This window comes from Andrographis paniculata, unplaced genomic scaffold (assembly GCF_009805555.1).
Source record: "Andrographis paniculata isolate CXL003 unplaced genomic scaffold, ASM980555v1 Contig5END, whole genome shotgun sequence".
NCBI lineage: Eukaryota > Viridiplantae > Streptophyta > Magnoliopsida > Lamiales > Acanthaceae > Andrographis > Andrographis paniculata.
In genome coordinates this window covers 3875575-3893062 of record NW_026137595.1, presented here as the reverse complement: position 1 = coordinate 3893062, position 17488 = coordinate 3875575, and the positions used below count along the sequence as shown (strand labels likewise).

Below are 17488 nucleotides of genomic sequence, written 5' to 3'. Positions count from 1 at the left end.
TGAAAATTGAGACCTATATCTATAGCATACTAGGTAGGGGAGGGGAGAGATTTTAATGGGAGAGATTTTAATGGAAGAGAAGAGAGGCTAGGTGAGGGGAGAGAATATTAAAATTATAATAATGTGTTTGGTTTATCCTCTATCTTATAAGGAGTGAAGGACTACTCCACTTACAATCAATTGGTTTTAAATCGGAACCCCGGATCCTCGTCTTAACATGGTATCAGTGCCATGGTGCTCATATTGAGTTTGAATACTGTATGATTTTTTTAGATTATTATCTCGATAGGAGAGTGTTAAGTATCCCACATTTGATGTAACGTTGGGATTCTCCTACCTTGGAAGGGGTGAATGGCTACTTCACTTACAACCAATTGGTTTTAGATCCCGGGTTCCAACTTAAAACCAATTGGTTGTAAGTGGAGTAGCCCTTCACCCCTTCCAAGGTAGAGAATCCCAATATTACATCTAATGTGGGATATTTAACAGAGATTGAATAAAATGGTATTTTGTGTTTGATTAACAAGAGAGAGAATAAAAAATATAATAATTTTACTGTTTTATCTATATATATTGTATAAATAAATAAAAATAAAAGTATTTAATAAAATATCAATTTTGATATAATAATGGCTTAGTTTGTTTTAAAATAAGTATATATATATATATACTTATTATCATATAAATAAAACATAAATAAAAATAAAATTATATGTAATAAAATTGAATAAATTAATAACATAAATAATCATTCTAACATAAATTTATTTATCTAGAATAAATTATAAGATAAATATTGTTTATAATGTTAAATAAATATAATAGATATGAATTTATTTTATTAATTAAAACCTAACTCTTAAGGATTTAATTAAATAATTAAAATAAATTTAATTTAATTTATATAAAATTTTGTTTTATAATTTAATTACATTATAAAATTTTAAAATATTATAACTAATTATTAATTATAAAAATGCGTATAATATATTTTATGTATAATTAAATACACATAAAATAATATATAATAATTAAATACGTATAATATATTTTATGTATAATTAAATACACATAAAATAATATATAATATTAAAAAATAATAGTAATTTTATAAAATAAAACTAGACATCTTTCGCTCCCCTCAACATTCCCCCAATTTTGAGAAAAAAAAAAAAGATAAGTTCATTTTATATTCTCTTATCTCCATTCCCTTCCCTTCTCTTAAAAAAAATTGAAAATATACTTCTTATCTCCAGTATAAATTATTCATATTTTTTATTTTTTTCAGTTTCACATAATTTGTTTTTTCTTTTTTTTTTTAAATATAATTATACATTTTAATCACATTTTAAATTTCATAATTTATAATTTTTTAATTTTAATTATATTATTTAGTTATTTTAATCTTAAATCTATAATTATTTTTACTAATACACTTCTTAATACTAATTATATTTTATCTAAATTTCGTATCTACGGTAACTTGGACAATTTATCCAAGATGGAGTATAATATATATACATTTAAACAATATTTCCTTCTTTCTAATCAAAATAACATTTTTACTATTTTCGTTGATCTCACTTAAGAATATCTATTTTTTATTTTAATAAAAATAATTATACATTAATATCAAAATACTCTTTAACTATTATCTAATTTACAACATATCATTACACATATAATTATCTTTCAAATGACAAAAATGTCAAAATCTCTTATACACTATATTATTAACTAATAAAATTATTATTTTTTAATTTATTATAAAATTTCAATATAATACATTTGAATGAGAAAAAAAAAGTATATATTGTTTTCATTTAAAAGAATTAGTTATTTAATATAAAATATTATTTGTTGTAATTTATATTAAAATGGCATAACATTCAAAAATATATAATAGAAAAACATCTACATGATATCTATCAAGTCCAAAAATATATTAGTAAAAGAAGAAAACACCACTCTATATCATATGCAGTCATAATTTTACTTTATAAAGGAATATGAAATAAAACTACAAAATCATTTGTTATTGACATTATTCACCCCGTAATTATCGCTCAATCATGATGATATTATTATTATTATTATTATTATTATTATTATTATTATTATTATTTATAATACGTACCATATATATATATATATATTTGTATTTTAATTTTGGTCAAGCCTCTCAATAATTAATGGGACTGTATGACTATTATCTATTGATCTCTCTCTCTCTCTCTATATATATATATGTATGTATCCACTGTCACCCACCAACTAATTTCCCAAATTCAAAACCCTTCTTTTAATACGTACTCCATACAAACACAATACCCAAATAATAATAATAATAATAATAATAATAATAATAACAATATGGACTCATTATCGTGAAATTATGGATTAAATTGTTGACCACATAAAAATAATAAAAACTCTATTACTTTATTATTATTTTAGTATTCTTTAAAACATGATTCTTACCATTTTCTAAGTATTTTATGTAGTTATCATTATCTTTCTATATATATATATATATATATATAGTAGCACCCGCAGCGCGCTACGACGCGCGAGTGAGATATAATATAATGAGGTTGTATATGTAAAATCGAAGTATCGGTATGAAAGAAAAGACAGTGTAGTTGTATATTCGATGTGAATATACGTGATAGAAAAAAAAAAAGACGGAGTAATGAAAATTTTCGATCCATTTAAATATGTGCATCATTATGGTGAGCCAATTATATACGATGAGAAAATAAAAATAATTACGTTGGAATGATAAAAGTTAATCCGAAAGAAGTCTGTATGTCTATAAACACCTTTTCAGACGGATCATAAATCACCATCCGACTGAGAAATCATCTGGACCATCCACCGACTGAACTTAGGGAATAACCCAACGATTGACCAACCGACCCATCCAGATAGTAACTGGTCGCTAGACCAAACGACTAATCAGTTGCCCACTCGAGCGACCACCATCCAGTCCCTTCAATCGGCTGAACAACCATTAGTCCAGACGATTCATTGGCGCCCAATCAAGCGACCACCATCCAGTCCCTTCAACTGGCTGAATAACCCTTCGTCCAGATGATTCATTGGTCGTCCAATCAAGCGACCAACTGACCGCCCTTTCAAGCGACTGAACTACTGTCTGACCAAGTGACCGGCCAATCGATCAGACAATTAACAGGTCGCTTAATTAAGCGACCAATTAACAGAATTTTCCTTCAAATGGGCCCCTAAAAGCCCACTTTCCTCTTGCCCGACCTCCGTATCGGTTCTCTTACCCTGCTTCGCCCGACTTCATTTTGTCCAACCTCCGGATCGGCCATCTAATCCTCATGTGCCCGCCTTACTTTTGTCCAGCCTCCTTATCGGTTGTCTCATCCTTCTTCACCCGACTTCATTTTGTCCGACCTCCGTATCGGACAAAAGGAAGTCGGGGGAAGAAAGATAAGATGGCAGACACGGAGATCGAACAAAATGAAGTCGGGCGAAGCAGGGTGAGAGAACCGATACGGAGGTCGGGCAAGAGGAAAGTGGGCTTCTAAAGGCTCATTTAAAGGAAAGGCCAGGTAATCGGTCGCTTGATTAGGCGACTTGTTAATCATGTGAGTGAATGGTCGGTCGTTTGGTCAGACGGCGGTTCAGTCGTTTGAAAGGTCGGTTGGTTGGTCGCTTGATGAGGCGATTAAATGAATCGTTTGGTCGACTGATTGGTCGGTCGTTTGGACGGATGGGTGTTCAGCCGTTTGAAGGGACTGGATGGTGGTCGCTTGATTGGGCGGTCGATTAAATCGTCTGGACGGATGATTGTTCAGCGGATTGAAGGGACTGGATGGTGGTCGCTTGATTAGGCGATCGATGAATCCTCTGGACGAATGGTTGTTCAGCCGTTTGAAGGGACTTAATGGTGGTCGCTCGAGTGGGCGACTGATTAGTCCTTTGGTCTAGCGACCAGTTCGTATTTGGTTTGGTCGGTTGGTCAATCGTTGGGTTATTCGGTAAGTCCATTTAAGGAGGTAAGGTGCCCAGAGGCAGTCGGTCGAGCCAGTTGAGTTCTGTAACTGGTGGGGGCGGTTGGTGAAATAGTTAAAATACGTGTCAATGGAGGAGAAATTAGTGGACGGTTAAAAGAAAATTTGAACAAAGTGCAAAATAGGTAATTCAGGTGTCAAAACTCTAGCATTTGTATATATTAGTAATAATATACACAATCATTTTAAGTATAAAAAGTAGGTATTTATTAATGATAAATTTACTATTTTGGAACAATGATTGTAACTTGCAGATATATATATTATTGAAAGGTTGTCATTTTTTATTTTCGTCAGTCTCAAAATAGGTTACTATTTCTTAATTTAGTAATTATACTATCTATCTAATATAATAAATATCCTTCCAACTTACATTATATTATACAAATGTCATTATTTTTATATTACACAATACTAATATGATTATTTTCATCTTTTTCACTACAATCTATTATAATACTAATATTAAAAAATTTACATAAAAAAATAAACGAGAATATTACGCGGGATAAAAGGAGTATATAATTCCATCTAATGTTTGGCTTACTAAAAAAAATTCCATTTATAAAAAAAAGTTGCCTTTAAAATATTAAATAAAATATATATTTTTATATTATACTAAAATTAATTTTATTTTAAAAATATTGTATCAACAATTATTTTATATCAAATTAAATAATTATTTTATTTATTGGGTCTAGTTTACAGTTATTAGGTTCGACCGGAAGGTTATTCAATGCGCAATTTTAAATCTTCATAATAATTATTTTAATTTAAAATTTTACAATTAAAAAATTTGCTAATTCTGGTGGGACAAAATTTGTAATAAAGTAATTATCATTTAAAATAAATTATTAAATGTGTACTATACCCTTATTTACAAAGATAATGATTAAATATTTATATTTATCTTTTCAATTATTATTTCTAAAACAAAGCATTTACTGCATTTTTATTTAGATTTTTTCTTTCATATTTATTTCCCAAAAATTTTATTTATTTATTTATTTTATATAGTATTTCATTATTTTTTACTAACTAAATTTCAAAAATAAAAATGTTAAATATTATTTTCAATGTCAACTAATAATCTAAAATACTATTCATTGCAAACTTTTTCAGAAAAAAAAAAATGTCAAATGCTATTTTTCGTAAAATATTGTGAAAATATTTTGTTTTTACTATTTTATTTTTTTATTTACTTCAAAGTATATATTTAAACAGAGATCTTTGAATTAAATCCACAAAAATATTGTTGCAAGAAAAATAAAATTAAAAAATTATGCATGCTTGAACTAAAAAAAGAAAAATCAGGTGAATTCGACCTTGATATTTGCTTAAGAATTAAAGTATTATATTAAAAAAAAAACATATTTAATCTTAATTTTGGAATATACATAAATAAAAATTCATTTTTAATGTTTTCATTATCACTATGCTTTATCTATTATTTTGTTTTTTTTTTCCCTAAATCTTTACTAAATAAAATAAATAATACTAACTCTATTATTGTTAGCATTCATATAATAAGTATTTCATAATTTATAGAAAACAATTAAATTAAATATTTTTACTTGAAGTTAAATTATGATATAATATATAATTAATTAAAATATATTTGAATATTTAAAAATTATATTATAATAAAATATTATTTTATAAAATAAGAATATCTTCTCTTACGTTTTTATTTTCTTCAATAAAAATATATAATTTTTTTGTATAGAAATATATATGATTTTACTATTCATTTAAATATATATATATGTATATATATCTATAAAACAAAATCTAAAGAGCACAAACCAAAAATAGGCCATACAATTTTACATTGTACTAATAACTAGTAGAATATATTTACACATAACTAATTTAAATTAATTTATTAAAAATTTAATAATTGTAAATATTATGATAATTTAAATAAAAATTATAAATTATTTTACTTAAAAAAACTAAAAAATAATTCATATAAAAAAGTTGAAAATATAATATCAATATGTACTTTAATTACAAAACAAACATATTATTAATTGTTAATAAAATGATTATATCTAAAAAAATATTTACACTATCAATAACAATGAAAATTCATCAACATAAAAATATGTATACAAATTTTAAATTCATTGAAAATAGAATCAAATTAATTAGGGGTATAGAAGTTATTTACTAATATTATTATTATTATTATTATTTTAAATTTTGCATTCTGCCCATTTAAATCCTTAAAAATTTAAAACTGAACTTGTAAATCCACAATCCTATAATGGGAATGTTCAATTACCATTTCCAATAAACTCATCAAAATTTGTTGGTCAACAAAATCATCTTTCCCAATTAAATTAAATTAAATAGAAATTCAAATATGCATTCCCTAATAAATAGAGAGGATGGATTCCGTGACACATTATTGTATTCTTACACTATTATATGTATATATATATATATACACATTTTAAAATAATTTTGAATTTACATTTATTTTGAAATAACAAAGATATTCATTGTATTTAATGTTTTGTGTTGATTTATTTATATATGACAATTTTCTTTGGTTACTAATCAACACATATTTGTATTGAAATATATATTAATACTCCCTCCGTCTACAGATAAAGTATACATTTAATTTTGGCGCGATGTTTAAGAAATAATAATATTTTAATTATAGTGGATAATTAAAAGTAGAATAATGACATTTTTGCCCTTGCTTTTTGATATAAAAGTAATGATGTGATGTAAAGTAAGAGTATTTGTAGAAAAAAGTAAGGTATTTAATGAAATGTTTACTTTGTAATTGGATGTCCCAAAATAGAAATGTGTATACTTTCTAGCTGGACGGAGGGAGTATAATATAGTATATAATACATATTTTGATAGTATATTATACTCCATTCGTCCCAAACAGTTGTCTTGTTTTTTCATTTTTGTCCGTCCTAAAACAATTGTTTTGTTTCCTTTTTTTGTAATCGTGGTCCCCACTTTATAACAAAATTATTTATACTTTTTTCGAACAATCCCTTATTATTACTCTAACCTACTTGTTAAAATCCTTCAAAACGTAAGGGCATTAAAATCTACTTTATACATACTTTCAATTAAATACTATTATTCTTTAATTCTCGTGCCAACACCTAATAAGACGTCTCTTTTGGGACGGAGGGAGTATAATTTTATATACCATAATATATTGTAATTTCAACACAATAAATAAATTATACAGTATCACAAATTATATAACTCACACAATACATATTTCTATATAACACATCATATATTATATGTCTTACGATGAAATACTAATTTCTTCAAATTGATGTGCAAACTTAATTAAATTAGCACAGTGCTGACTAGATCATGAAAAATATACTACTTCCTCGTTCCCAATTGAAAGTATCTTTTTGAATTTTTATAGGAAATTAAAAAATAAAAGTATTTTATTAGTTAATGAAAATATATAAGATAATTGATGTTTATGCTCTTTTTACTTTACGTACAATATTATATTTGTAATTTATATAAAAAAATGAATATTTTAATATTGGTATAACATTATTTTATTATAATAAAATATATGTTTCTGAACTAGATATACAAAAGTAATAAAAATAATACTTCATCCGTCCCGAAATTAAATATTCATTTGTTTTTTGCAAGTAATATTAGAAATATTAGTATTATATTGGGATATAGTAGGAATAAAGTAAAAATGACTAAAATAACCTTATTAGTATGTGTGATATAAATGTAATAGCATTTGTGTAATATATTGTAAATTGTAAGAGTATTTGTAATGTTAGGTAGATAGTACAATTATTAAAAAAAGGAAATAGATACTTTATTATGGGACGGACTAAAATAGAAAAATGGATACTTTGTTATGGGACGGAAGAAGTAATTTTAAGTAGAACAAATAGATTATGAGTGTGTTTAAAATTTTAGTTTGAATAAAAAAAATTTGAATTAAAATAATAATTTGATGTGCTATATATATATTGAATGTAAAATTAATATTTAATATAATATAATAAATAAAATACAAGTGTTATAATTAATATTTTTTTAAAAAAAATAATTATATTTGTAAAATCAAATAAAATTGAACAAGTAAAAACACACATATGTTTTCAAGTACATCATTATTATTATTATTATTATTATTATTATTATTATTATTATAATGAAAGTCTTGAAAAACAGGTGGAGAGAGCATTTATTGGCATTGATTGCAATTGGTTCATATTCTTCTCTATTATTATTACTACCTAAGTCTCGTTAAAAGAGAATCCCGTCCTCTGTGTTTTTTATACGTAGATTTTGGAATTTTAATACATTCTTCTCTGTCCTATTCAAATATTATTATTTTTTATTTTTATTCATTTTAAAATAATGTTATTTTTTTTTTTAATTGAATAATTGTACTACTTACCTAACATAATAAATACCCTTCTAATTTATAATATATTATACAAATATCATTACTTTTATATTACACTATACTAATAGGGGTATTTTTGTCTTTTTTTATTACAATCCAATATAATACTAATATTAAAATATCTACCTGCAAAAAACAAACGCCACTCTTTCACCGGGACAGAGAGAGTATTATATTAGGTTATAGTGTAAAAAATAAAAATATACTTATCAAATTATGTAATATAAAGTAATAATATTTGTGTAATATATTGAAAATTCTAAAGATATTAATTATGTTGGTTAGCTAATACAATTATTAAAGTTCCATTTGAATTGACTTTTGACGAGAGTTTTTGGCTTATGTTTTTTTTTAAAAAAAATACTTTGTACTTATTTGTATTGGTTTCTACCAAAAAAACAAAGCAGTTTTTGAGGTAAAAAAATAATTTTTTTCATATTTTTTCAGAAACATATTTTTCAGTTAAGATAGCTTCTAAAATAAATAAAAAAATTTTTCCAATTAAAATTACTATTTTATCTCAATAATATAATGATAATAATAATAAAATACAATATTATAATATAATATAAAATTAATTAATTTATATATTATATTTTAATAAAAATTTAAAAAATATAATTATATTATTATTTTTCATTTATATATTATCTTTGAATAAAATTTAAAATTATAATTGAAATACCAAATATAAATAAAAGTATATAAATTTTTTAATTGTACTAAAATTATTAAATAATATATATAAAATTTTAAAATAAATGTAAAATACGAATAATTTATTATTAGCTTATAATTTTTTTTTTTTAATTTATATATTATATTTAAATCAAAATTTTTAAAAATAAATAATTAACTTTTTTTGAAAAATTTTTTTATACTATAATTTAAAATATTTAAATATAATTAATAAATGTTAAAATAAATTATAATATTTTTATAAAAAAAATACAATTATATTAAGAATATGTATTTTTAGTAATTTTAACTGTTTAAAAACATTTTCAATTATATTACATCCATTTTTTTTTTAATGAAAAAAAAAAAACTGCTTTTATAATAATTTATTTAAACACAAATTCGAACAATAACTATTTTGAGACAGATAGATATAGAAAATAGGGACGAATGCAGTATTATTATTAATTAATTTTAACAATTCTTACTACATCGTTATTTTGAACTTACGGGTGTACGGTATGGTAGGTTTCATTTTTATACTTTGTCAATGTGATGTTTTTTAAAATAAATTATTTTTTATTAATATTTTAAAAATATTTTGATAATATTTTCATATTCATAATAATTAGTAATTTTTTTAAAAAAAAATTATTAAAAGAATAACGGGGTGTTTTTTTAACAAAAAAATATATAAATTTTTCAAAAACTATTAATATCTTAAAAAAAAATATTTTCTATATAATTTTTTAGATTTCACATTAAAATATATATATATATATATATTCCTTAAATTATCTCACGTAGACAAACGCAACCACATCTTTATTTGTGAGTTTAGGAATTGTGTTTAAAGTTTTAAACAATAAAATTTTAAATTAGATAATTATTTATTGTGATATAAATAAATATAAATATTTTAATATAATCTAAAAATATAAAATAAATATCAATTTGATAATTTTTCATAAAAAAATCAATAAATAGTAGAATTCAAATTAAAAATTTACAAACAAATCCAAGCCTTAAGATTTGTAATTCTTTTAAATCTGGAATGTTTTTCATATTTTAGCAAAGTTTGTTCATTTATATAGTTTTAAAGTGTGTTTAATTGCCAGATTTGATTTTCGGTTTTACTATTCTAATTTTTTTTCCTAAAACATCAAATCAATCACTTATTTTTTATTTATTATATTACACTAAAATTAAATTTTACATTCAAAATATTATATCAATACATATTTATATCATATCAAATAATTATTTCAATTTAAAATTTTACTATTTAAAACTAAAACCCACAACTTAAAATCTTACAAGTAAACACACTAATTTTGTTTATTAAATTTACAAAAAAATTGTAAATAAAAAATAGGAAGAAAAATGGCACAAGAAGGAGAGAGTATATGACAACACTTCCCATGTTCATATGTCTAAAAATTAATTAAAAAATAAAATAAAACCAAATTAGGTGTGTTTGTCTGAGAGTTTTAGTTTTTGAGTTTGAATTTTTTAGTAAATCGATGAATTTAAATAGTTGTTTAATATGATATAATAGAAGTTGTTGTGATATTTTGAATGTAAAATAAATTTGTAATATAATATAAAAAAAAATAAATAAAATCCACAAAAGAACACAATTTATCTTTTTCTTTTTATATAATCAGAGAACTCGCAATGCTCCCCGAAAGTACTTACGGGTAAATCTCAGCGATCGAATGTAATATCCAAATCACACTAGACCTGAAGCGGAGTTTAAACTCATAACCTCACTCTCTCGATTTGACTCTCTATAGTACCGGAATCCTTGCGGGACAAGAAGAGACATTATCTTTTGTTAACCTGAACACAAACTAGTGAAGGTAGTGTGTCCCCTACACATCTCCACCTTACATTCATATATGGACAATTATTAATTACGACTAAAATAACAAAATTACAAAAAGAAGAATATAAATGAATCTATTACTATTACTATTACTATTACTATTATATTACTATTATTTAGCAATAATTTTATTAGATATATATACACACATATATAGAATCTTAGCTGTAGGGCTTCATACGCAGAGGTATTTGTACAATTATTTTTATTTAAATACTTAATTTATAGCTGTTTGGTGATACATGTTTAAGAGGTGCCGGGAGCCAAACACCTACTAAATCTACGCCGTTAATTTTTCAACAATGTGGATTTATCCGGTGATCGGTGTATGGTCCATGGTGCTCCCATGTTCCGTCTTCTTCTACAGCTTCCACTTTTATTCTTTTTACCTGCAATTTTCTCACACTTCAGATCGAGGTCTCTTTCTCTCTCTACTGTTGAATGTCTGCGTGCGATGAGAGTGGAGTCCAACCCACATTCACACCCACTTGAGCCCTAATTGCCGCTGCCGTTCAATCGGGAGGTTTATTTTGGGAGATCAGGAATGGCGGCCATGGCAGCGCTGTTTGTATGCTTCATCTTCGCCGGTCAGTTGTCTGCGGCGTCTCAGCACCACCGCCACCGCCACCGCATTCTGCACCAGCCGTTCTTTCCGCAGGAATCGGTTCCACCGACACCTCCGCCGCCGGTTCCTAAATTGCCGTTTTCCACTTTGGCGCCGCCGAACAACAGCGCCCCATTCTTCCCATCTGATCCCCCCTCCCCTCCGCCGCCGCCCTCGCCGGCGTCGTTCGCCTCCTTCCCAGCAAATATCTCCTCCCTCAACGTCCCTCACCGAGATAAATCCAAGCCCGCCGTATCGAAGGCGTTTATCGGAGCTGCGGTCGCCACCGTCGCCGCCGCCGTCGCGATTGTCTCCTTCGCCGTCTTCCTTCACCTCCGCAAGCGCGGCGGAGCTGATAGATCGTCGTTCGGAAACTGCTCTAAAGCCGCGAGATCCGATAGCAACAGCAGCACTGCTACCCCCAATTTCCACCCTCCGCCGAGCAACAGCCATATTCCCCGGCTTCAGAGACCTTCGCAGACAAGCTCGGAGTTCTTATACCTCGGTACTTTGGTTAATTCGCATCCCCCCGGCGCCGGCATTGTCGGCAATCGAAGCAGTAGCAAGGCTAAGGAAGGAAACGCCTCGAATTCGAATTCGAGGAAAATTGACTCGCCGGAGCTTCGACCGCTGCCGCCGCTGAGCACGCAGCAGAGTTTAGGTCGAAGCTACCGGAACACCCATGGCGATGTCGCGTCGAGTAAAGACGATGAAGACGAAGAGTTCTACTCCCCCAAAGGCTCGTTAAATGGTCGGGAGAGTTCTATAGGAACTGGATCAGCTTCTCGAAGGGCTTTCCACGCCATAGATGTGGAGAATTTCAATGTTTCCGGTTCCAATTCCTCGTCGACCAACTCCTCGTCAGTTTCTGGATCGGTTTCAGGCTCTCCGGCGAGGTCGATTTCTCTGAGCCTCTCTCCGGAAAACAGTTTGAGTCCGAGAAATTCGATTCCAAAGTCGCCCGACTTGATCGAGATTCAGGCGATTCCGCCGTTGAACCGACAAATGCAGTGCTCCCCTCCGCCGATGCGCAAGGAATCTGCATCACCGTCGCCGCCTAGCTCATCGTCTCCGGAGAGGTACTCTCGCAGAAGCGAAGAATCTTCGCCGAGGATTTCCACCGATTCTCCGACGAAACTCCGCCGTCCTCTACAGCACACAATCGAAATTCCACCACCGCCTCCACCTCCGCCTCCACCTCCACCGGATAATTTCTTCGTTTATCCATCCCCGCCGTCACGACCAGCACCTCCTCCTCTTCCCGATCTCTCTCCACCACCAATTTCCGTTCCTCCCCCCCCTCCGCCACCACCACCATCGATCATTAAACTGTCGGAGAGCCCCAAAACTCCAACTCCCACAAAAACCCCTGTCGGCGCGCCCCCTTCGATTAAGCCCCTAAGACCCCTTCCCATGGAAAGCCCCATTCTAGTTTCTCCAATGGAGCTTCCCCAAAATTATACAGAAATTGCAGCCAACGCCAACAGCCATAGATCTCCAATCGACCAAGCAGAAGAACACTCGACCGAATCCTCCACTACCGATCGGAGCGAGGACACGACCCCCAAACCGAAGCTAAAGGCCCTGCATTGGGACAAAGTAAGGGCGAGCTCAGATCGGGAGATGGTGTGGGATCAACTCAAATGCAGCTCTTTCAAGTAATGTTCCTAATTATACAGACAGACATCGTGGTGTTCCTTATCGTTATGGTTATGGTTATGTTTAGTTCCTCTAATATGTATAACTATTTGCAGATTGAACGAGGAGATGATCGAGACATTGTTCGTTGCCAACAATCCGAAACCGGCTCTAAAGGAAGCAACCCGATGGCAGGTTCTCCCCACGCCGGGGCAGGACGGAAGTAATCGTGTTCTTGATCCAAAGAAGGCACAGAACATTGCTATTCTGTTGAGGGCTCTAAATGTGACTGTGGAGGAAGTTTGCGAAGGCCTCGTCGAAGGTAGTATTGACTCTGACTCCATAGATATGCTTCTTTTGCATTGCTGTGGTTAATTTAACTGTTGTGATGGTGGTGATTGTGTGGGATGTTTTGAACAGTAATTGTGCTCTTGCTAGATACTCTCCCCTCTTTGTTGTTGTCTAGTTCGATGTTGGGCATAAGAAAACAAACTAGTATTGGAAGATTTGCTCTTTTAAGATAGACATTCACATTCCACATGGTACTAACTGTTTTTCCTCTATTGGTTCGAATGAGCTAGGTTCTTGTAGCTTGGGTTGCCCTTTTTACGGTCTGTTTGTTTGTTTGATTTCTTGGATTGGAGATTGCATTTCCATCTCTTTCTAGTTTTGCATCAGGTAGAGCTGTTTGGTTCGATGTGCCCCTCGATTTGATCTATCTAAAATCTAAGGTTGTGTTGTTGTTGATGATTTTTCGATGAAATCAGGTAACACTGAGACTCTGGGCGCCGAACTTCTCGAGAGTTTGTTGAAAATGGTGCCGACCAAGGAAGAGGAGAGAAAGCTCAAAGAATATAAAGACACTTCTCCAACAAAGCTCGGGGCTGCCGAAAGATTCCTCAAGGCTGTCCTCGACGTGCCGCACGCATTCAAGAGAGTCGACGCAATGCTCTACATAACCAATTTCGAATCCGAGGTCGAGTACCTCAAGAAGTCGTTTACAACCCTCGAGGTACATTTCCATTCGATGCTCTGATCGTTTATGCTTTATTCCCGAGTTTAGACGCAGCCCCTACGGTTAATGTTACAGGCGGCCTGCGAAGAACTGAGGACGAGCCGAATGTTCTTGAAGCTTCTAGAAGCCGTGCTGAAGACGGGAAACAGGATGAATGTCGGAACAAACCGCGGCGACGCCCACGCATTCAAGCTCGACACGCTCCTCAAGCTCGTTGACGTCAAGGGCGCTGACGGGAAAACAACGCTGTTACACTTTGTCGTTCAGGAAATAATAAGAAGCGAAGGTGCCCGTCTTTCTAGCCAGAACGCAGCTGACGACGTCAAGTGCCGAAAGCTCGGCCTCCAAGTCGTTTCGGGCCTCAGCTCTGAGTTATCCAACGTCAAAAAAGCTGCTGCGATGGACGCCGAAGTGCTCACTAGCGACGTGTCGAAGCTCTCCAATGGTATCGGGAACGTAGGCGAAATCGCAAAGTTAACCGAATCGGAAGACATCGACGGCAACTGTAAGTTCTCGGACTCCATGGCCGGATTCATGAAAAAGGCCGAGGAGGAAATCATTCGGATCCAAGCGCAGGAAAGCGTTGCCCTGTCTCTAGTGAAGGAGATAACGGAATACTTCCACGGAAACTCTGCCAAGGAAGAGGCTCATCCCTTCCGGATATTTATGGTTGTTCGCGACTTCTTAGCGATCCTCGACCGAGTCTGCAAGGAAGTCGGGATGATAAACGAACGAACCACGGTCAGCTCTGCGTATAAATTTCCGGTTCCCGTTAACCCGATGATGCTGCATCAAGCCCCCGCCACCGCCGGGGACTTCGCCGTCCGGCGGCGCGGCAGCTCCTCCGATGAGGAGAGCTCGTGATGTTTAGCTAAGGTAAAGAAATCATTTTCATTTTGAAATTTTATTTATATATATATATATGTGTAGATGATGCAATGTAGAATAATATTTTGGAACTACGTCGGATTATTTATAGATGATAATGATGATATAATGTTGTATACATAGAAATATCTTTTGGGGAATAAGTAAGGTAGTGTTTGTTGTCTTCAAGCGGAGTTCAATTTTATTTATGTTACTCCATTATTTGTTTATTTAGATAAAATATAGATGTTAGATGTAATTTTTCAATAATAAAAAGTAAAATTTCAAAATACAAATTATCTTCAAATTTGATAAAATAAATGTCTGAGATTAAGAATTTTTAGACGCCGAACGATACATAAGTAAACTAAGAAAAATAAATACTACATACTGTAAAAGTAAAATGGTGATCCCCAAAAGAAATTCATTGAATTTGATGTCAATTAAAGATTCTTTCCCATAATAGACCCAAATATTTAAATAGTCCCTAAAGAAACGTTTTGAACCGTCGTCTAGTCGGTTATAGCAACCACTATCAACCGCCCACTAATTTCTCCTCCATTGACATGTGTTTTAACTGTTTCACCAATTCCTCCTCCATTGACACGTGTCTTAACCTATCTCGCCAACCGCTCCTGCCAATTACAGGACTTAACTGGCTCGACCGACCGCCTCTGAACACCTTACCTCTTTAAATGGACGGCTGGTCCCGAACGACCACTCAACCGCCCAGCATACTTTAGACAGACTATTTAAAACCTATGTCAACCACCACAACCAGGTCGTGCCTTCATATCCGCTCGCAGGTTGTAACTTCTCTCAACCGTCTTTTCAGACAGATCATAAATCACCATATGACTGAGAAACCGTCCGGACCATCTACAGATTGAACCTACCGAATAACCCGAGCGACCAATCCAGATACTAACTGGTCGCTAGGCTAAACGACTAATCAGTTGCCCACTCGAGTGACCACCATTCGGTCCCTTCAAACAGTTGAACAACCATTCGTCCAGACGATTCATTAGTCGCCCAATCAAGCGACCACCATCCAGTCCCTTCAAACGGCTGAACAACCCTTCGTCCAAACGATTTATTGGTCACCCAATCAAGCGACCAACTGACCGCCCTTTCAAGCGACTGAACTACTGTTTGACCAAATGACCGGCCAATCGACCAGTCGATTAACAGGTCGCTTAATTAAGCGACCAATTAACAGACCTTCCTTCGTCCGACCAATTAACACACCTTTCCTCTTGTCCGACCTCCGTGTCTGTCATCTCATATTTCTTCGCTCGACCTCCTTTTGACCGACCTCCGTATTAGCCGTCTCATCTTTCTTTGCCCGACCTTGTCTTGTCCGACCTCCTTATCGGCTGTCTCATCCTTCTTCGCCCGACTTCATTTTTTCCGACCTCTGTATCGTCCGTCTCATCCTCCTTTGCCCGACTTCATCTTGTCCGACTCCCGTATTGGCCGTCTCATCCTTCTCACAGGTTTCTCCGAAAAAACCCATTTCTTAATAACACTTGGGCCGTTTGGCTTATGTTCAGACCCATTTAGGATCCCACTGCCATTAACAGACCTATTGAATTATACACCAGTCCACAGCCCTAGGCCCATTCTCGAAAACCCTGCACATTGGTTTTTTCTTACTCAACAACTTGCCTCCTCCCGCCCGACTCCTAAGCGTTACTTCTTGTGACGTTTAGGAGTTTGTAGTACAGTGCAATCATTACACTGTCACATCGTGGGGTTTAGGTAAAACCCTTCTCTCACCCTTCCGTCGGCTGTCCCTCAACCGATTTCCATCATTTAACATTTTATCATTTAACATCATCAACTATGTTAAGCAGATCATCGGCATCCAGGTGCGTGATATTTTTATTCATCACATCATCAAATGTGTTATCGTGGGCAACGTGATTTATTTCAGGGGCAATACAATTCATCCAAGTGACTGGTTGTGCGATAAACATGGGCCCAATGGCCTTTGATTCCACACCGGGTGCATTCATTGTCATTGCTTCTATTTTTCTTGGTGTTGAACCTTTGTTGAGGTCTGTACGGCCTTCTGTCATTATAACGCCGATTTGACATATATCGGGGCCTGTTTTGATAATTATTATGACTGTATGCGTTTGTTCGGCCCCGTCCGCGATTCTGATTTTGATCATGATCAATTCGTTGATTTCTGACCTGCCCACGACCAGACACCAGATTTTCCGGCTGTATTGTATTTGCCTTTGAAAATGGATTTGCACCTGTCGGCCGAGATCCGTGATTTTTCAACAACAATTTATTATTTTGTTCG

At 32.1% G+C, this 17488-nt stretch overlaps 1 protein-coding gene across 1 annotated transcript; it reads left to right on the top strand.

Moving 5' to 3' along the window:
• Positions 1 to 11452: 11452 nt before the first annotated feature.
• LOC127258974 (formin-like protein 1) lies at positions 11453 to 15381 on the top strand. The gene is made up of 4 exons (XM_051286080.1): positions 11453 to 13312; positions 13409 to 13614; positions 14060 to 14304; positions 14383 to 15381. Exons 1-4 carry the CDS (start codon positions 11595 to 11597, stop codon positions 15169 to 15171), a joined length of 2958 nt encoding a protein of 985 aa, XP_051142037.1. The 5' UTR covers positions 11453 to 11594; the 3' UTR covers positions 15172 to 15381.
• Positions 15382 to 17488: the final 2107 nt, after the last annotated feature.

Bases quoted from the DNA above. Each gene is read 5' to 3' on its own strand.
- LOC127258974 (XM_051286080.1), top strand. From the start codon at position 11,595: ATGGCGGCCATGGCAGCGCTGTTTGTATGCTTCATCTTCGCCGGTCAG. The intron at 13,313-13,408 runs GTAATGTTCCTA...AACTATTTGCAG, and splicing joins CTCAAATGCAGCTCTTTCAA to ATTGAACGAGGAGATGATCG. The intron at 14,305-14,382 runs GTACATTTCCAT...TTAATGTTACAG, and splicing joins AGTCGTTTACAACCCTCGAG to GCGGCCTGCGAAGAACTGAG.